This window comes from Mobula hypostoma, chromosome 4 (assembly GCF_963921235.1).
Source record: "Mobula hypostoma chromosome 4, sMobHyp1.1, whole genome shotgun sequence".
Lineage (NCBI taxonomy): Eukaryota > Metazoa > Chordata > Chondrichthyes > Myliobatiformes > Myliobatidae > Mobula > Mobula hypostoma.
The window spans coordinates 16,921,450-16,942,907 of NC_086100.1; the positions used below are offsets into that span (position 1 = coordinate 16,921,450).

The 21,458-nt window shown below is 43.1% G+C and overlaps 1 protein-coding gene across 2 annotated transcripts in view; it reads right to left on the reverse strand.

Annotated features, from left to right (window-relative positions):
* LOC134345137 (mediator of RNA polymerase II transcription subunit 12-like protein) overlaps positions 1-21,458 on the reverse strand; it is a 709,294-nt gene that overhangs the window by 206,110 nt on the left and 481,726 nt on the right. For both annotated transcript variants that reach the window (XM_063045338.1, XM_063045337.1), the window contains exons 17-19: positions 14,375-14,519; positions 11,755-11,873; positions 115-258 (exon numbers count right to left, since the gene is read on the reverse strand). In XM_063045338.1, coding sequence (XP_062901408.1) covers positions 115-258; positions 11,755-11,873; positions 14,375-14,519 — 408 coding nt within the window. The remainder of the gene's footprint in view (positions 1-114; positions 259-11,754; positions 11,874-14,374; positions 14,520-21,458) is intronic.

Genomic DNA, 21,458 nt, shown 5'->3' on the forward strand with positions numbered 1-21,458 from the left:
AAAGCGGTGCGCCAACCGCTACTCCACCGTGGTGCCCCGAGATTCTCCCAGAGTGAAACCACTTCATCATAAATCCTTGGTTTATCACCTGAACAATCCAGATTGCAAGCTTACCTGGATAGCAAAGTCTATTAGACCGTTGATGTTAAGGGCACACTCCATCATATCGAAAATAAGCTGGATGTGATGAGCCAAAGGCAGATGGTAAGAAGTTCCTGAGGCAAAACTTGTGATTTGTTCCAGGACATTACTGGAAATCTGTAAGAACATTAGAAATGAATACAGTGTGGTATCCTAGCAAGAGTTAGGAATTAGAAACAGGAGTTAGAAATTCAGGGTATATATCAGAAACAGTGCATGTGCAGTGCCTCTAGCCTTGACAAGGACCCCTCCCATCCTTCCCACAATCTCTTTGACCTCCTACTATCGGGCACACGATACCACAGAAATAGAACCAGAACTGTCAGGCTGGGTAACAGCTTCTTCCCCCAGTCTGTTAGACTTCTTAACACCCTGCTGCCCCCCCCCAGCACCCATACACACAGTCTGAATGCCCTACCACCACAACCCCAACTCCCCAACTCACTCTCATCCTGCTCTAGTCACTTTTCATCTGCTATTGCTGCTGTTTCCCACATTTAGATGACTGCTTGTTTTATTACAATCGTGTCCAGAACATTATACTGTCTTACACAAACATACACCTCGCACTTTATGTCAACCTGACAATATTCAGGCCATGCCACTCAGGGACCTGTGCTAATTATAATTTTGTGACTGTATTTGCTATATCGTAACTATATATGCTGTGTTTTACACCTTGGCCCAGGAGGAATGATGTTTCGTTTAGCTGTGTGCATGTGTATGGTTGAATGGCAATAAACTTGAACTTGAATTTCAGCACAAAACAATGTTTTCAGCACTGGTTAATCTAAGTCCTTCAGAATAGTCCCATTATTTAAGACCTCCGGTATCTACAACTGGGTGTGCTGGAACCTTTGCAAGAGCAGGTCATTCACATTCTTCATGAAAGTTTAACACAAACTGAAGTGAACATAGACAGCAACAGGGGCAGTGAACTGAAGTGCTTTATATGTATCACCCAGACGGGTAACCTGAAGCTAGGTGCCAACATTTCAGTAACCCAATCTCAACAAAATGCACATTATTAAAGTCATCCTCTGAATCTTCGAGCAGAGAACTTTTACTGTAAAGCACAGAACATACAGACATAAAAGAGTTCAGCACTTTACAGTACAGGCCCTTCAGTCCATCATGTTGTGACAATCTTTTAACCTACTCCAAGATCAATATAACTGTTGTATTTAATATTTTAGTTGTACTTGAGTAATATTGTAAATATATTGAGTAAGCATTCTTGCTCTCTAAATAATTTATTACAAGTTATATGTATAAATACATGAATTGCATCACACTAACGTGTAATACATGTGCAACTCGCTTAAAACAACGCACAAAGTTAGACTCGCATTCCAGGCTCTCTTGTTTTCCTTTGAATTAGTTTAACATTTTGAAGTCAGAAAACGTAACAATAACCCTTCCCTCCCACAAACAAGCTCTACTGTGGTTGACTGCAGATTTCTGCGGCATTGATGGTTTGGGTCTGGACTATTTTATTGCGTGGCTGTACCTGACTTTATGTTCTTGCTATCTTGTATCTGCTATGTTTGCTTTGTGCTGAGCATGACTGTTGGCCCTGTGTTATGCATCTTGGCCCTGGAGTAACACCGTCTCATTTGGTTGTATTCATGCGTATTCATGTACGGTTGAACGACAGCTAAACTTGAATTGATTTTTTTCTTTCCTCTGTGTGTCTATCTAAAGCAGCGGTCCCCAACCACCGGGCCGCGGACCGGTTCCGGGCCACAAGGCATGCGCTAACAGCCCACGAGGAAACGATATGATTTGGCGATATGAGTCCGTTGCACCTTTCCTCATTCCCTGTCACTGCCACTGTTGAGCCATTACGCACGCGAGGTCACTACCCACACGTCATCCATGTCAGCGTGGGAGGGAGATCAACTCCTCGAACTTGCAGATGATGATGGGCTGAAAAGTGTGTTTGACATAACTGCTCTGCCGGCATTCTGGATCAAAGTCAAGGCTCAATATCCTGAGATAGCCACGAAAGCACTGAAAACGTTGCTTCCATTTCCAACATCATATCGCTGTGAAGCGGAGTTTTCTGCAATGAATGCAACGAAAACTAAATTGCGGAATAGACTGGACATAAGGAACCCCCTTCGAGTATCGTTGTCTCTCCCATCACCCCTCGATAGGACTGTCTTGTTGCAGGGAACAAGTATTCAGCCCAGGGCTCCCACTGATTCAGCAATATTGGTGTGTTGCAATGATTTTATATGTTCATACGGGGAAAATATGTGCTGTGTGTTTAATATCTAAACGTTACTTAAAATGTTATGATGCTATTGACTTATGTGACTTAAATAACCATATAACAATTACAACACGGAAACAGGCCATCTCTGCCCTTCTAGTCCGTGCCAAATGCTACTCTCACCTAGTCCCACTGACCTGCACTCAGCCCATAACCCTCCATTCCTTTCCTGCCCATATACCTATCCAATTTTTCTTTAAATGATAATATCGAACCTGCCTCTACCACTTCTACTGGAAGTTCGTTCAACACTTACTTCAAGCTCCCCTGATAATTGACTTATCGCTATATCCATATGAGGAAAATATGCGCTGTGTGTTTAATATTAAATTCGTTAGATAAACCCTTTTAGAAACGAAATTGAGTGTATTTGCCACTTATCACCTATATTCTGGTCGTGATTAAACCGGTCTGCAGTGCAAAAAAGGTTGGGGACCCCTGTTTTTAAGAGACTCCTGGTTGGCTACATGGAGCTTAGAAAAATAGAGGGCTATGGATAAAGCCTAGGTAGTTCTAAGGTAGGGACATGTTCAGCACAGCTTTGTGGGCCGAAGGGCCTGTATTTTGCTGTAGGTTTTCTCTGTTTCTATGTTTCTGTCTGGTCTAATGTCACCTGTGTGGCTCAGTCTCAAATCTTCAGGAATACGAAATGACCTTTGGGTACACTATAAAAAGTGTTATGTATATGATAGCTGCAGTGTGGGCATGTGGCCAAGTGGTTAAGGCATTGGACTAGCGACCTGAAAGTCGTGAGTTTGAGCCCCAGCTGAGGCAACGTGCTGTGTCCTTGAGCAAGGCACTTAATCACACATTGCTCTGTGATTAATGCCCTTCCCTTGGACAACATTGGTGTCGTGGAGAGGGGAGACTTGCAGCATGGACAACTGCTGGTCTTCCATACAACCTTGCCCAGGCCTGCGCCCTGGAGAGTGAAGACCTACCAGGCGCAGATCCATGGTCTTGCAAGACTAACGGATGTCTTTACTTATGATAGCTGCTGTTACTTAAACACATCATCCCAATGGTGCTGGCATTGCCTAAGACTGACTGTGTAAGAGAACAAAATATAATGAGGTAATTATGATTAATAATGTTCATGTGTTGCCTCATTGTCCATTCAGAAATCTGTTGGTAGATCTTTGTACCATTCAGCTGTTTATCACTCATCACTATATTTAATGTTACATTTATTGTTGTAACGTACACTGTTTAGTCCGTGAGCTTCACGCAAGCAAGTTATTTCACTGTAGCCCAGTGTATAGGATAACTAATGTGAACCTAATTCAAATCGTTTAACGTGAGGCCTGGTTTGCAGTAATTCCTTCAGTAGTAGCACAACGCTTTACAGTGCAGATGACAAGAGTTCAATTCCCACTGCTGCCCGTAAGGGGGTTGTGCATTCTCCCAGTGACAGCGTGGGTTTCCTCCGGATGCCGCAGTCTCCTCCTACAGTGCCAGTTGGTAGGTTAATTGGCTATTATAAATTGTCCCTTAAGCTCGGATTAAAGCAGGAGATTGCTGGGCAACTTGGATCAAGGTGTGGGAGGGCCTATCCCGTGCTGCAGCTAAATAAATAAATAACATCTCCACAGGAAATGTGATTACTTGAACAAAAACTATCTGATACTTTATCATTATTCAACTGAGGTGGATTTTTTTTATGTATAGCAAAGAGGGAAGAGACTGTCATGCAGGAATTGCAGCATAATCTTTCAAGATATAGCTCTGAGCTGCTGCATGATGTGTAATCATTACCAACAGCAGCTGTGGTCACCAGTTTTAATAAAGGAAGTGAAATTGAGTGCACAAGATCCCTCTTAATAATTTAGAGGATATGAATTGCATCAAGAAACTGCACAGAGCTCAGCACATCAGAAAACATAGCCTCCCCTCTGTACGTATCTCTTGCTGCCTTGGAAAAGCAAGCGGATAATCAAAGACCCCACCGTACGACATTTCAGCAGAATTAGGCCATTGGGCCTATCGATTCTGCTCCACCATCGCATCATGGCTGATTTCTTATATCACTCAGCTACATTCTCCTAGTAACATTTGACACCCTTACTAATCAAATTAACATCTGTTTTAAATATAACCAATCACTTGGCCTCCACAGCCATCTCTGGTAATGAATTCCACAGATTCACCACTCCCTGGTTAAAGAAATTCCTTGACATTTCTGTTCTAAAGGGACTTTCTTCTATTCTGAGGCTGTGCTCTGCCCTCTGGTCCTAGAGTCTCCCCATCACAGGCATTCTCTCGACCCACCAAGCTTGTTCCACTGAGAACAAGCTTGAGAATTCCTACCACCAGGCTTACACAGAGCTTTTATGCCACGGTCATCACAATCTTCAACTCCTGATTTCCCGATCTACCTCGTCATGCCCCACTGCACTTCCCCATAGCTCTTAATTCTGTACTTTGTCTAACTATTTACTACTTGTAAGTGCTTACATTGGACACGTTTGGCTGGATGGCAAGCAAAGTAAGCTTTTCACTGCATCTTAGTACATGTGACCATGATAAAACAATACCAATACCAACAGGGGTTTACAAAAAAACATGAAGTTTTATTTTTAGATTATAAGACCTTAAGATATAGGAGCAAAATTCAGCCATTTGACCCATCAAGTCCGCTCTGCCATTTCTTCATGGCTGATCCATTACCAATCTCCTGCCATCTCCCCGTGACCCTTCATACCCCAACGAATCAAGAATCTATCAATCTCTGCCTTAAATATACCCATTGACTTGGCTCCACAGCCACTTGTCGCAACAAATTCTAAACAGTCAATACTCTCCGACTGAAGAAATTCCTCCTCATCTCTGTTCTAAATGGACGTCCCTCAATTCTGAGGCAGTATGCCCTGGATCAGGACTCCCCAACAATAGGAAACATCCTATCTATATCTACTCTATCGAGCCCCTTAAACAGCAGATAGGTTTCAATGAGATCCCCACTTATTCTTCTGAATTTCAGTGAGTACAGGCCCAGAGTCATCAAACCCGCCTCATATGACAAGCCTTTCAATCCTGGTATCATTTTCATGAACCTCCTTTAAACCCTCTCCAGTGTTAGCACATCCTTTCTTAGTTAAGGATTTTGACAGAAGATGTGACTGGATTTCAGCGTTGAGCTGTTCTATAAGGTGAAAACCGATAACAATTACATCCTTTATTTATTTATTGAGATTCAGCTCAGAATAGGCCCCTTCAGCCTTTTGAGCCATGCTGCTCTGCAACCCCAAATTAACCCTAGCTCAACCACAGGACAATTTACAACAACCAATTAACCTACTAATCCGTGTCTTTAGACTGCGGGAAAAAACCAGAGCACCTGGAGAAAATCCACGCATTCCACAGGATACAGACTCCTTATAGAGGATGCCAGGATTGAACATTGAACTCTGATGCTCCAAGCTGTAACACAGTCTTGCCTTTGTGGTCCCTGTAGTGTTCCAGTCACCCAATGGAAAGCAGTTACTTGCCCACACCTCTTAATCTCACCAACTCTAACACCAGGAAGGCTGAAGGCTTACACAAAGACTGACTAACAACCAATATGCAAAATATGACAAAATGCAAATACAAAAATAAAACAATTAATCAACGAAACAGCAGAAAAATAGATGAATGAATGAATAAATAAATACTACTGAGAACATGAGTTGTAGAGTCCTGAAAAATGTGTCCATAGATTGTGGAAACAGTTCAGAGTTCAGGTGACAGAAGTTCTCCACGCCAGTTCAGAACCCTGATGGTTGAAGGGTAATCACTGTTCTTGAGCCTGATGGAATGGGACCTAAGACTTCGTACCTATAGGAGCAGTATTCGTTCTCAATAGGAGCAGTGAGAAGACAGAATAGCCTTGATGGTGTGGTTTAGGTGCAGAGTGAAGACTGGGGCAGAGGGACATGCAGAGGATGAGTGGTGAATGAGTGGTAGGGGTAGGGTCCAAGGTCTACCAGCATAAAGAGAATCACTAAAAGCTTCCCATCATAAGACCATACGACCATAAGACATGGGAGTAGAATTAGGCCATTTGACCCATCAAGTCTGCTCCACCATGCTGTCAGGGCTAATCCTTTTTTCCCTTTCTCAACCCCACTCCCCGGCCTTCTCCACATAAGCTTTGATGCCACGTCCAATCAAGAACTTATCAAGCTCTGCCTTAAATACACCCAATGACCTGGGCTCCACAGCTGCCTGTGGTAACAAATTCCACACATTCAGCACCATCTGGCTAAAGAAATTCCTCCACATCTCTGTTTTAAATGAACGTCCCTCTATCCTGAGGCTGTGCCCTCTTGTCCTAGACTCTCCCACCATGGGAAACATCCTTTCCACATCTACTCTGACTAGGCCTTTCAATATTCAAAAGTTTTAATGAGATCTCCTCTTCATCCTTCTAAATTCCAGTGAGTACAGACCCAGAGCCATCAAACATTCCTCATATGATAACCCTTTCATTCCCAGAATCATCCTTGTGAATCTCCTCTGAAACCTCTCCAATGCCAGCACATCTTTTCTTAGATAAGGAGCCCAAAACTGTTCACAATACTCAAGGTGAGACCTCACCAGTGTCTTAAAAAGCCCCAGCATCACATCACTGCTCTTGTATTCTACACCTTTTGAAATGAATGCTAACATTGCATTTGCTTTCCTCACCACTGATTCAACCTGCAAGTTAACCTTTAGGGTGTTCTGCACAAGAACTCCCAAGTCCTTCTGCATCACATATTTTTGCATTTTATCCCCATTTAGAAAATAGTCTGCAGATTTATTTCTACTACCAAAGAGCATGACCCTGCATTTTCCAACACTGTATTTCATTTGCCACTTTCTTGCCCATTGTCCTACTCTGTCTAAATCCTTCTGCAGCCTACCTGTTTCCGCAACACTACATGTCCCTCCATCAATCTTCGTATCATCTGCAAACTTGGCAACAAAGCCATCTATTTCATCATCTAAATCATTTATATACAGCATAAAAAGAAGCGGTCCCAACAGTGATCCCTGCAGAACACCACTAGTTCCTGGCAACCAACCAGAAAGGATTCTTTTATTCCCACTAGCTGCCTCCTACCAATCAGCCAATACTCTAACCATGTCAGTAACTTTCCTGTTTACTATGGGCTCTTAACTTGGTAAGCAGCCTCATGTGTGGCACCTTGTCAAAGGCCTTTTAAAAGTCCAAATATACAACATCCACTACATCCTTTATCTATCCTACTTGTAATCTCCTCAAAGAATTCCAACAGGTTCGTCAGGCAAGATTTTCCCTTAAGAAAACCATGCTGACTTTGTCGTTTCTTGTCCTCTGTCACCAAGTACTCCATAGCCTCATCCTTAGCAATTGACTCCAACATTTTCCCAAACACTGAGGTTGGGCTAACAGGTCTCTCCGTTCCTTTCTGCTGCCTCCCTCCTTTTTTAAAGAGTGGAGTGACATTTGCAATTTTCCAGTCCTCCAGAACCATACCAGAGTCCAACGATTTTTGAAAGATCATTACTAATGCCTCCACAATCTCTATCTCCACCTCTTTCAGAACCTTAGGGTTGATCTGGTCCAGGTGACTTATGTACCCTTATATCTTTCAGCTTTTTGAGCATCTTCTCCCTTGTAATAGTAACTGCACTCTCTTCTCCCCCATCACACTCTTCAACATCTGGCACACTGCTTGTGTCTTCTACAATGACGACTAACACAAAATACTCATTTAGTTCACCCGCCATCGCCTTGTCCCAAAGGTATTATTTCTTTGGCTTCATTTTCCGGGGGTACTATATCCACTCTCATCTCTCTTTTATTTTTATATACTTGTAAAAGCTTTTACTATCCACTTTGATATTGTTTGTTAGCTTGCTTTCATATTTCATCTTTTCCCTCCTAATCATTCTTTTAGTTGCTCTCTGTAGGTTTTTAAATGCTTCCCAATCCTCTATCTTCCTGCTAGTTTTTGCTTTGTTGTATGCCCTCTCTTGTTTTTACAATAGTTTTGATTTTCCTTGTCAGCCACAGTCATACAATTTGCCATTTGAGTATTTCTTCATTTCTGGAATACATCTATCCTGCACCTTCCTCAATTTTCCCAGAAACTCACGCCATTGTTGCACTGCTGTCATCCCTGCCAGCATGTCCTTTCAATTAACTTTGGCCATCTCCTCTCTCATACCACTCTAATTTCCTTTACTCCACTGAAATACTGCTATGTCAGACTTTACTTTCTCCTTATCAAATTTCAAGTTGAACTCAATCATATTGTGCTGTCTCCTCAGGGTTCCTTTACCTTAAGCTCCCTAACTGTCTCCAGTTCAATATATATCGCTCATACTAGTATAGCTGATTGCCTAGAATGCTCAACAACAAATTGTCTAAAAACCCATCTCGTAGGCTTTCAACAAAACCACTCTCTCGAGGTCTATTACCAACCTGATTTTTCCAATCGTCCTGCATGTTGAAATCTCCCAAGACTATCATAACATTGCCTTTTGACACCCCTTTTCGATTTCCTTTTTTAATCTGTGGTCCACATCCCAGCAGCTGTTGGGAGGCCTGTATACAACTGCCATCAGGGTCCATTTTTCCTTGAAGTTTCTTAACTCAACCCACAAGGATTCAACATCTTCTGATCCTATGTCACATCTTTCTAATGATTTGAAGCCAATTTTTTACCAGCAGAGCCACACTCTTATCCTTCTGATAGAACATGTAGCCTTGGACATTCAGCTCCCAACTACAACCACCCTTTAGCCATGATTCAGTGATGGCCACAACATCATACCCGATAATCTGTAAATGCGCAGCAAGATCATCCGGCTTATTTCTTATACTCTGTGCATTGAGAAATAACACATTGCTACCCTTTTTGATTCTGCATCCCTAATGCACAGATACTCACCTTGCTGGCTGCAATTTTGTCTGATCATCTGCCTGCCCTTCCTGACAGTCAGACTGTACTCTATCTTTGCTTTCTTACCATCTGTTCTACCCTAAGCCCCTTCACTCCGGTTTCCAACAACCACCCCCCCCACCCGCTAAATTAGATTAAGACCTCCTCAACAGCTCCAACAAACCTGCCCGCAAGAATTTTGGTATCTCTTGGGTTCAGGTGCAACCCATCACTTTTGTACAGGTCATACCTCCCCCAGAAGAGATCCCAATGATCCAGGAACCTGAAGCCCTGCCCCCTGCACCAGCTTCTCAGTCATGCATTTATCTGCCAAATCATCCTGTTTCTACCCTCACTGGTGCGTGACTCAGGGAGCAATCCAGAACTTACCACCCTGGAGGTCCCACTCCTCAGCTCTCTGCCTAGCTCTCCAAATTCTCTTTTCAGGTCCTCATTGCTTTTCCTTCCTATGTCTTCGGTACCAATATGTACCAAGCCAACTGGCTGCTCTCCCTCAATCTCTAAAATGCTGTGGACGCAATCCAGGATGTCCCTGACCCTGGCACCTGGGAGACAACATACCATCTGGGTGTCCTGTCCACGTCCACAGAATCTCCTGTCTGTTCCTCTGACTACTAACTCCCCTATCACTTCTGCTCCCCTCTTTTCCCTCTTCCCCTTACGCACCAGAGACCCATGCTCAGTTCCAGTAACTTGCTCTCCATGAGGTTATCCTTATTATTGAGTGGAATGGCAACAGGAGTGCTCTGCGCTAACTGCCTATTCACATTTCCATTTCTCCTGACAGTCACCCAGCTACTCGCCTCCTGCGACTTCGGGGTGACTACTTCCCGGTAAATCTGATCAATTAACTCTCCCGTACAAGCCGAAGGTCTTCAAGAAGCTGCAGCTGGATGCACTTCACGCAGATGTAGTTCCCTGGGAGACTCTGGATCTCCCAGGACTCCAGCATCCAGTATAAAGAACACGCAGTGGCCATTTACTACACTAGCTATAGAGAGAGAGAAAAAAAAGGGAGACCTCAACAGAAACTTACCCAGAGCCAATGCCTCTTTGAAGCTGGAGCCTCCTTGGAGCCAAAGCCTGACACTCCCCCTCTCACCACTGGTCTACTCCCAACAATAGCCACCCCACTTGTCCTTTTTGTATTTTTCCTTAATTTGCTGTACTCTGCTCCCACACTGGAATGAGCCCAAATGCCCATGAAGCTCTCCTTTTAAACAAATGTTAAACCTCCTGGTATTAGTAGTAAACTTCCTTTTGTTAATGTCAAAGCTTCCTGGTGTTCTTTGGAGCACTGGAGTCAGAGGGGCAACATTATAAAAGTGTATAAAATTCTGAGAGGTGTAGCTAGAGTGAATGCACACAGGAATAGAAAACTAGACGGCAAGTTTTGGGAGAGGGGAAAACTTTAAGGGGGACCTGAGGGGCAACTTCTTCATGAAGAGGGTGCTGCATGGATAGGATGGGCTCTCAGAGCAAGTGGCTGAGGCAAGTCTAATAACAACATCTAAGAGTTTTCTGTTTGGAATGAAGGAGGATGAGAGGTGACTTGACGGAGGTGTATAAGATACCAGGAGGTACAGATCGAATGGACAGCCAGCACCATTTTCCAAGGGTGGCAGTGACTAAATGAGAGGACATAATTTTAAGGTGATTATAGGAAAGTATAGGATGGATGTCAGAGGTAGGTTTTCATACAGAGTGGTGAGTGCATCGAATACAATGCCGGGGTCGTGATGCTGGCAGATACATTAAGAACATTTAATGGACTATTGGATAGGTACATGGATGAAAGATCATGGGGGGGGGGAAGCTATGTGGGAGGAAAGTATCAGATTGCTCTTGTAGCAGGTTAAAAGATCAGCACAGCATCGTGGGCCAAAAGGCCTGTACAGGGCTGTACTTTTCTACGTTCTATTGACAACATTTAAAAGACGTGTGGCCATCTACATTAAGAGGAAAAGTCTGGAGGGTTATGGATCAAACAAGGGCAAATAGAATGCGGTTAGATGGGCATCTTGGTTGGCATGGACAAGCTGGGCAGAAAGCCTGGTAGCATAGTGGTTAGCGCAACATTTTACAATGCCAGAGATCAGCAATCGGGGCTCAATTCCTGCTGCTGCTGCAAGGAGTTTTTATGTTCTCCCCATGTTCACCTGGGTTTCCTCCAGGTGCTCCAGTTTCCTCCCATATTCCAAAGGCATGCAGGTTAGGACTTGTAAGTTGTCGACTGCACTGTAAAACCAACACACTTCCTCTTCTTGGGCCCTCAGCTCCCAACGGAGCAACAGCCATTGATGACCTCCCATCTCCATCATCCTCTGCTCTGAGCCAGTTTCTCGATGGTGGACCATCGCCTAATTAAAACCACAGCACTAATGCTACCTAACAATGGGAGAGAAAGAAACATCTCCACACCTGAGACGTCACCTGATGCTGGTCAAAATAGGAGAGCTGTTGAAGTTTAGCAAAAATAGTCTCTAGGGTTAGTGGGGTTTCTTGTTTGATCCTCTTTGACTTCTGTCCTTCGTCACCAGCTGCACAAACAGAAGATGATGAAAGGTTAATTAAAAAATATACAAGGAAAACGCTGGAAGCGATCAGCAGCTCAGGCTGCATCTGTGGAGAGAGAAACAAAGTTAAAATTTCAGCATCAGGTCCCTTCAAATGAACATGGAGTATGAGAAAACAAGCTTACTTTAAGTTGTACAGAGGGTACGTGGGGATTATTAGGACAAGTGGTGATGATAAGACCATAAAACATACAATGTGTAGAATCAGGCCATTCAGCCCATCGAGTCCGCTCTGCCATTCGATCAAGGCTGATCTATTATCATGTCAACCCCATTCTCCTGCCTTCTTATGTAATTTTCAAGATCTTGACTAATCCAAGACCCTGTCAACCTCCTTTTTAAATATACTCAATAACTTGGCCTCCACAGCCATCTGCGGCAAAGAATTCCACAGATTCACCACTCTCTGGCTAAAGAAATTCCTCCTCATCTGCATTCTAAAGGAATGCCCCTCTATTCTGAGTCTGTGTCCTCTGGTCCTGGGCTCCCCCACTATAGGAGGCAACTTTTAAGTATCGTATTATGGATCATCTTATTGATTGATTGATTGAGATACAGCACAGAATAGGCTTTTCCGGCCCTTTGAGCTGCACTGCCCACCAATCCCCCGATTTAACCCTAGCTTATTCACGGGAGAATTTACAATGACCAATTACGCTATCAACCAGTACTTCTTTGGACCGTGGGGGGAAAACCGGAGGACTCTGAGGAAACCTACATGGTCACGGGGAGAACGTACAAACTCCTTATAGGTAGTGGTGGATATTGAACCCGGGTCGCTGGTTCTGTGCCACCATCTTATCCTATCCGATTGAGGCTATGGTCACTAATTGTACAAGCTGCTTTATAGAAATAATGGGGGACGTTAGAGAGGGAGAGAACAAATAAAGGTACTTCTTAAAGCTTTGAATAATGCAGCTGCGATCTGCTGCTTAGCTCAAAACCAAAAGGAAAGCAGCGGAGACCCAATGGACTGCAGACGCTGGAATCTGGAGCAAAAGACAATCCACTGGAGGTAATCAGTGGTCCAAGCAGTATCTGTGGGAGGAGAGGATTTGTAACTGTTTCAGGTAGAGATCCTGCATCAGTCCCAAAATGCTGAAAAAGTCCAGCAAATCAGGCAGTGTCTGTGGAGAGCGAATTGAGTTATTACTGGTGGATCACATACTCCAATATTTCCTCAATACCTCCCACCACCAACCAGGGAAAGCGAGTTTCTTGAAAATGTTGAATTCACAGCAGCCTATTGGTTAGCATAACCCTATTACAGCACCAGCAACCACAGTCTGCCAGGAGTTTGTATGTTCTCCACGTGACTGCATGGGTTTCCTCTGAATGCTCCGGTTTCTTCCCATGTTACAAAGACGTGCAGGTTAGAAAGCTAGTGAGTGTAATTGGAGGTCTGGGTCATCAGGCTGGAAGGGCTATTACCTTGCTGTGTACCTATATAAAAATAAGCATCGAGTCCCAAAGGCTTCAGAAGAAAGACAAAATTGTATTCCTCATGCTTGAGTTAGGTCTAATTGGAACGGGAAGCTCAATATAAATAGGGTGGTTCTGTGGAAACCCTCGACAGAATGGGCACCGAGATCAATTTGGTCTCTCTAACGCAGCAGATAAAATTGTTCCCACTGAATACCTGTCACTTCTGTTCTCCATCCACCCTGATCTGTTACTTCTTGCTTGGTTACAAAGATGATCACTGTAAGCTGAGGCACTGCACTGTTCCTTCAGTCTGAGCACGTGTTGAATTCAACTCCTTCCAATTAGTTGCAGCTCTGACTGACTGTTTTATGCACTCCTATTTGCTTTCTCTCCTTTCAATTTCCCCTCACTAAACCTATCAGCCAGAAGGCCCTGTGGATAGCAGGATCACTCCACAATCTTGGTCTTACCCTATCAGAGATATTCCCTTTGTTTTATCCATCCCCCACATGGTTGGAAATAAGAACATAAGAACATAAGAATTCGGAGCAGGGGTAGGCCATCCGGCCCATTGAGCCTGCCCTGCCATTCAATAAGATCATGGCTGATCTGTCCGTAAACTCAGCTCCATCTACCTGCCTTTTCCCCATAACCCTTAATTCCCTTACTATGTAAAAATCTATCTAACTGTTTCTTAAATATATTTAGTGAACAAGCCTCAACTTCTTCCCTGGGCAGAGAATTCCAGAGATTCACCACTCTCTGGGAAAAACAGTTTCTCCTCATCTCTGTCCTAAATCTTCTCCCCTGAATCTTGAGGCAATGTCTCCTAGTTCTAGTCTCATTCCCCAGTTCTGATGAACTGAAAATACTAGACCTTCCAGTGAGGCTGCCTGACCTGCAAAGTGTTATCGGCTTTTTTATTTCAAAGTTCCAGCATCAGCAATTTTTTTCTGTGGTTTCCATGTACTTGCAAATGGTAATTCTTTTCTAATAAATAAAAATAGCAAGAGTGGAAGTTGCTGCCGTCTCTGACTCACCGGTTTCTGCTGTACTTTTCTTGTTCAGGATTTTCAGGATATCTTTGGTAATCCTCTTCAGCTGGTGCCGGGCTTCATCTCTCTGCTTCCCAACACCATAAAGAAGAATCATTCGCTGGTTACACTCGTGGCTTGAGGTTTCATCCTGCAATTGAAGATAAGGACACATTAACTAAATCCAGGGGACGTTACTCTGTAGTTCAATTGTGTTTCGATGTTTTGATGTACATGTGACAAGTAAAGCAAAGCTTTGAAAAGTAACACAAGAGATTCTGCAGATGCTGGAAATCAAAAGTAACACCCACAAAATGCTGGAGGAACTCAACAGGTCTGGCAACATCTCTGGAGAGGAATAAAAAGTCGATGTTTTGGGACAAGTTCCTTCATCCGGACTGCTTTAAACATCTTTATTTAATTTCAACTTCTTATCAAAAACTGCTGAGATTCCATAAGAGGCCATCCGATTTCTGAACAGTTCATAAACCCATGAACACCACCTCATTGCTTTGCACAATTTAAAAAAAATTCTTTTGGTAACTTATAGTACTTTTTTTTATTACATATTGCACTGTACTACTGCAGTAAAACAACGATTTTCACAACAAACACCTGTGATAATAAATCTGATACTGATTCTTAAGAAAAAACATTAAAGACCTCCATGAGCAAGTGGCGCGCCACACAGTCTGTCTCTCTCTCTTGCTCCGCGCCTTGTAAAGGCATGAAAAAGACATCGTCCCGCCAACATTGCACACGCACGCACGCAGATGCACACGCCAAAAAAAAAATAGAATTAACCAGGCGGATTTGATTTGGCAGCAATGAGAACTTGAATCAAATTGGCTGTCATATTGAAAACATGTACTCCAGTATTGGTGTCTATCAAGCAAAGTAGAACATTGGCAGCAATAGGGCAGCACTGGCATAGTTGGCATTTTGTTGTTTGATTGTGGTTTTTGTATTGCTATATTTATGCTCTATTCTTGGTTGGTGCAGCTGTAACGAAACCCAATTTCCCTCGGGATCTATAAAGTATATCTACCTATCTATCTATCTATCTATCTATCTATCTATCTATCTATCTATCTATCTATCTATCAATAGCTTGTTCACTGAAAAACAGGGGAGATCCAATCAACTACTTCCCATCCAACCAATCAGTTAAGTAATGGGTGGTGTCCATTACTTTAAACACAAGAGTGTTTGACATACATACAATTCTGCAGATGTTGGAAATAAAGCATAACACATACAAAATGCTAGAGGATCATCTATGGAAATGAATGAAAAGACAACATTTCAGACAGAGACCATTCATCAGGACTTTGATGGTTCAGAGTTGATCGGTTGAATGAGGAAGATACTAATGGTGGTGAAGAATTATCCCAGTCCCAAGGCACCCTGCATGAGTTTTCAATGCAGTGTCCTAGGGTTCAAATATCTTCTGCTGTTCTATCAGTGAACAACCCTCCAGCACAAAGCCAGAAATATGGTGTTCACTGACAATTGCTCAATTACATCCACATTTCCTCAGAGATCAAAGCAGCCAGTGTCTGAATAGCTGGACCTAAAGTTTATAAGATCAGCTTTAGTGGGTGCCGGGGTGGAGATACAATTCGGCTAAAGGAGGTGTATAAGGCGCTCTTTCCCTCTGCTAGCCTGCAGACCACCCTTGGGCATGCTGTAGAATCAGCTTAGCCCCCGCCCCCCTGATCAGGATCACGTGAAGGCATGAGAGCAGGTGCTGGATAGTCACATGAGCAGCCAGTGCAAATCACAAGTCCTGGTCATGTGACCATTGACGCCAAGCAGCCAACTCTGAAGAGTATTGATAATGGCTCGGGTCACCCGCCTTAGAGTCATAGAGAAGTACAGCACAGAAACAGGCACCTTTGGCCCATCTAATCTATGCTGAAACCACTATAAAGACAATGCCCAGAAGAAGGCAATGGTAAACCACTTCTGTGGAAAAAAATTGCCATGAACAATCTTAGCCTGGTGTCAGTGGTTGCATAACCAGGAATTGTGATATGCACCAGCTGTTCCCATGGCATCATGTGACCCTGATCAGTGGGCTAAGCAGGTGCTACACCTTTCCCAAGGGTGACCTGCAGGCTAGCAGAGGAAAGAAGCATCTTACACCCCTTTGGTGGAAACGTATCTCCACCCCACCATCCAGGTTAGCAAAACACCATGAGAGCAACTTGAAGTAATCGTCCTCAGGTGACGCTCTGTCTAAGCACCAGCTGGCATTTATGGCCTGAGGCAGGGGCTTCACCCAGTTCCACACACCTTACAAAGCCACCCTTAGATCAACTCTTAATGCTTCCACTTTCACTCCCGAAAGACCGATCACCACAGGAGGGAATTTTGACACCCAGCAAAATTTCACATCTCCTTTTGAAATTAGACGTGCTCAAAACTTGGCAAGGGATGTGGGATAGGAGGGGAAGAGAAATGCTTCCTTCTGCTATGACCCTTGAATAAAATTATTCATAGTGAGATGAAGCATGGAAACAGGTCAGGTCTGTACCAACTATCTTGTTCTCACTTACACCAATTCTACATGAATTCCATTTTTTATTCTCCTCAGCTGCCGTAGATTTCACATGCACACTAAGTTGTGAGGCAGCATGGTAACGTAGTGGTTAACACAATGCTTTCCATACCAGTGACCTGGGTTCAGTTCCTGCCCCTACCTGTCAGGAGATTGTACATTCTAACCATGACCCTTGTGAGCTTCTTTCAGGTGCTCCAGTTTCTTCCCACAGTCCAGAGCCGTACCGGTTGGTAGTTTAATTGGTCATTGTAAATTTTCCTGGGATTATGCTACGGTTAACTCGGGGGCCACAAGGCGACACAGCTTGGGGGGCTGGAAAGGCCTACTCCATGCTGTATCTCAATAAAATAAAAAAAAATGGCTTATCATTACCACATGTAACAAGTTACAGTGAAGATTTGCATTCAAAACTTCTGTTTTGCAACTCAGGGTATCAGAGTTCCGAGTTCAATTCTGTCCTGTCTATAAAAAGTTTGTACATCCTTCCCATGAGCACATGGATTTCCTCCCACATCCCAAAGACCTACCAGTTAGTAAGTTAAATGGGTCATTGTAAATTATCCCATGATTCATCATCATGTGCTATCTCACATGACATAGATGATCATGGTCTATGATTTACTAACAACAATGTGCCTTTCCGTAACTTCAAAGTAAGGGGAGGCACTTTTCAAACATAATCTGACCCCAAGCAGCACAGGGAAATGACAGAACAGATAATAAAACCCCACAAGGGATTTAGGGAAGGAATTCCAGAGCTCAGGACCTTGGCAAATGGCTGCAAATCTGCCACCATGGAGTGATTAAATGTGGAAATAGTTGGAGGGAGGAGAAGTTGGCAGCGCGATGCAGCACACACGGCCATTCCGAATGATATTGTATCTGTGAAGTAGGATGCCATGCACAATCCTGATTTGATGGAGATGGACGTGAAGAAGCACAGAGGAACATCTGGAGAAACTTCTGAAATGCCCGCTTCGCTGCCTCTGCTACTGTGTGATTGAGAATCTCCGGAGGGGAAGGCCCCAAATCCTTGGCTTTGCCTACTGCCTGTTGCCGAAGCTCTCGGCAGAGATGGTGCTCGGTGCTCGGTGTCGGAGAGCTGGTCGGAGGCTCGGAGTTTTCGGACGGACTCGGAGTCAGACTGTGGTCGGAAGCTTCCGGGATGCTGCATCGGCAAGTTTACGGCGCTGAAGGTTTACTGTCTGCGTAAACCTTCGAGACTTTCGAGAGACTTTGAGACTTTTACTATGCCCATGGTCTGTTCTTATCAAATTACGGTATTGTTTTGCACTGTTGTAACTATGTGTTATAATTACGTGGTTTTTGTCAGTTTTTAAGTCGGTTTGTCATGTGATATCATTTTGGAAAAACATTGTATCATTTCTTAATGCATGCATTACTAAATGACAATAAAAGAGGACTGCGTGTCCTCATAATCTAATATATAATCAATTTATTAGGTACACCTACTTGTTAATGCAAATATCTAATCAGCCAACCATGTGGAAGCAACTCAATACATAAAAGCATGCAGACATGGTCAAGAGGTTCAGTTGTTCAGACCAAACATCAGAATGTGGAGGAAATGTGCTCTAAGCGTTTCTGTGACTGTGGAGTGATTGCTGGTGCCATACGAGGTGGTTTGACTATCTCAGAACCTACTGATCTCCTCGGATTTTCACACACATCAGCCTCTAGAGTTTACAGAGAACAGTATGAAAAACAAAAAAAAAACATCCAGTGAGCGGCAGTTCCGTGCGTGAAAGTACCTTGTTAATGAGAGAGGTCAGAGGAGAATGGCCAGACTGATTCAAGTTGTCAGGAAGGCAGTTGTATCTCAAATAGCCACACATAACAGTGGTGTGCAAACGAACATCTCTGAATGCACAACACATTGTAACTTGAAGTGACACACATAAAAGTTGCTGGTGAATGCAGCAGGCCAGGCAGCCTCTATAGGAAGAGGTACAGTCGACGTTTCAGGCCGAGGAGAAACATCGATTGTACCTCTTCCTATAGATGCTGCCTGGCCTGCTGCTTTCACCACATTTTTTGTGTGTGTTGCTTGAATTTCCAGCATCTGCAGATTTCCTCATGTGAACCTTGAAGTGAATGGGCTGCAGCAGCAGAGGTGCCACAAACATTCACTCAGTGGCCATTTTATGAGGTGCAGGATATAACTAATAAAGTAGTCACTGAGTGTATATGTAACCACATATTACTCTAAGAATTATTTTCATGTGAGCATAAATAAAGACTCAGCAACTGAGAAGACTGACACACTTTTTTTTAACTGTTATGCAAGAGAGAAGGTGCTTTCTTGCTCAATTCCTTACTAACGGAAATCTACATTGAGTACAAACAAGATAAATTTGGTCATAGCCATTCCTCTTTCATGATGAACTAATGTCTGAACTGTCCTGGACATTCTTTCTTCTCTCCCCTTGCAATGGGCAGAAGATACAAAACCCTGAAAGCACGTAAAACCAGACTAAAGGTCAGCTTCTATCAAAATGTTATAAGAAGCAACACAAACAAACTGCTGGAGGAACTCAGCAGGTCAGGCAGCATCTACAGAAGTGAATAAACAGTCAATGTTTCCAGCTGAGGCCAGTCTTCACGACTGAGCAGGAAGGGGAAAGATGCCTGAAAATAAAGTTGAGGGGAGGGGAAAGAGGCTAGCTGGAAGGTGGTAGGTGAAGCCATGTGAGTGGGAAAGGTCAAGGGCTGGAGAAGTAAGAATCGGATAGAAGAAGTGAATGGGTGTAGGAAAAAGGGGAGGAGGAGACCCAGCAGGAAGTAATGAGACACATGATTGGACCTCTTGGATGATAAGATAGACTCTTAGCCTCACAATCTACCTCTTTATGATCTTGAACTTTATTTTTTTTTCTGCATTGCTATTATATCTTTTCCTACCTTCGTCCACTGTGTATTGATTTGATCTGTATAAACAGTATGCAAGACAGGTTTTCAATGTATCTTGGCATGTATAACAATTATAAACCAATATTAATACCAAATTGACCGAAATCAAATTTTAAATTAATGAACCAAAGTTTAAAATTATGAACCAACTACAAAAATGGTACTATATACTACCTTGACATGCATTTTCTTGACATGAAAATGAACATCAAACAGCACAGCACAGTATAGGTACCTCAGCTCACAATGTTGTGCCGACGGCTAACCCACTTTAAGATCAGCCTAACTTTTCCCTCCTGCAAACTCCGTTTTTCCTTCATTTATTTTTGGAATCCCAATGCAGGGTCCAGATATGAAGCGTCAGCCATTTCTTTGACCCTACAGATGCTGCACTACTTGTTGAGTTCCTCCAGCAGTTTGTTCGTCACTTGTGAAAACGTCTCATCTCCTTCATGTTCAGAAAAAAATCATCAAATTATAGCCACAGCATTTTGGAAAAATGGAACATATGCAACAAATTATCGGAGCTCTTTCTGTTGATAACGATGCAGAGGTAAATCCTATACCGGGAATCAAAATAGAAATAAAACTCATGTCAAATCAATTTATTATCAAAATAATACTCAGTGGCCACTTTATGCACATTTGGAAATATCTAATCAGCCAATCATGTGGCAGCAATTCAATTCATAAAAGCATGCAGACATGGTCAATAGTTTCAATCATTGTTCAGTCCAAACATCAGAATGAGGAAGATATGTGATCAAAGTGGCTTAGACCATGGAATGATTGCTGGTGCCAGATGGGGTGGTCTGAGTACCTTGAAACTGCTGATATCCTGGGAATTTCTTAGACAACTTTTTCTAGAGTTTACGGAGAATAGTGCATAAGACAAAAAAAATCTAGTGACTGGCAGTTCGGTGGGCAAAATCACCTTGTTAATGAGAGAGGTCAGGGGAGAATGATTATGTTGGTTCCAGCTGACAGGAAGGTGACAGCAACTCAAATAACCCCATGTTACAACAGTGGTGTGCAGAAGAGCATCTCTGCATGCACAATATAGAGTCGTTGAAAAGAACCACACAGAAACAGGACCTTTGGCCCATCTAGTCCCAAACAATTTAAACTGCCTAATCGCATCAACTTGCACATGGTCCATAGCCTTCCATACCCTTGCCATCCATGTACCTAAACAAATTTCTTTTGAACATTGAAATCAAGTTTGTATGCACCTCTTGAACTCTTGAACCTTGAAGTGGACGGGCTACAGTAGCAAAAGGCCATAAATATACACTCAGTGACTACTTTATTAGGTACAGGAAGTATGAAATATAGTGGCCCCTGAATGTTGTTATGATCCAACCCATACAAAATGAAGTTAACACAATTCCTGAGTGGCAAGACCTGAAGTTTGACAGGTTGCCATAAATTGTAAAGTGCTTTATCTACAAGAAAATAAAGAAATACAATAGAATTGAATAGAATAAGTAGATGCAAAAAAAATGTGACCATGAGACAATAAAATTACAGTATAACCTGCAGAGTTCACTTAACAGCCTGCAGTACCAACCTAGCTGCATACATCTTTGGCCA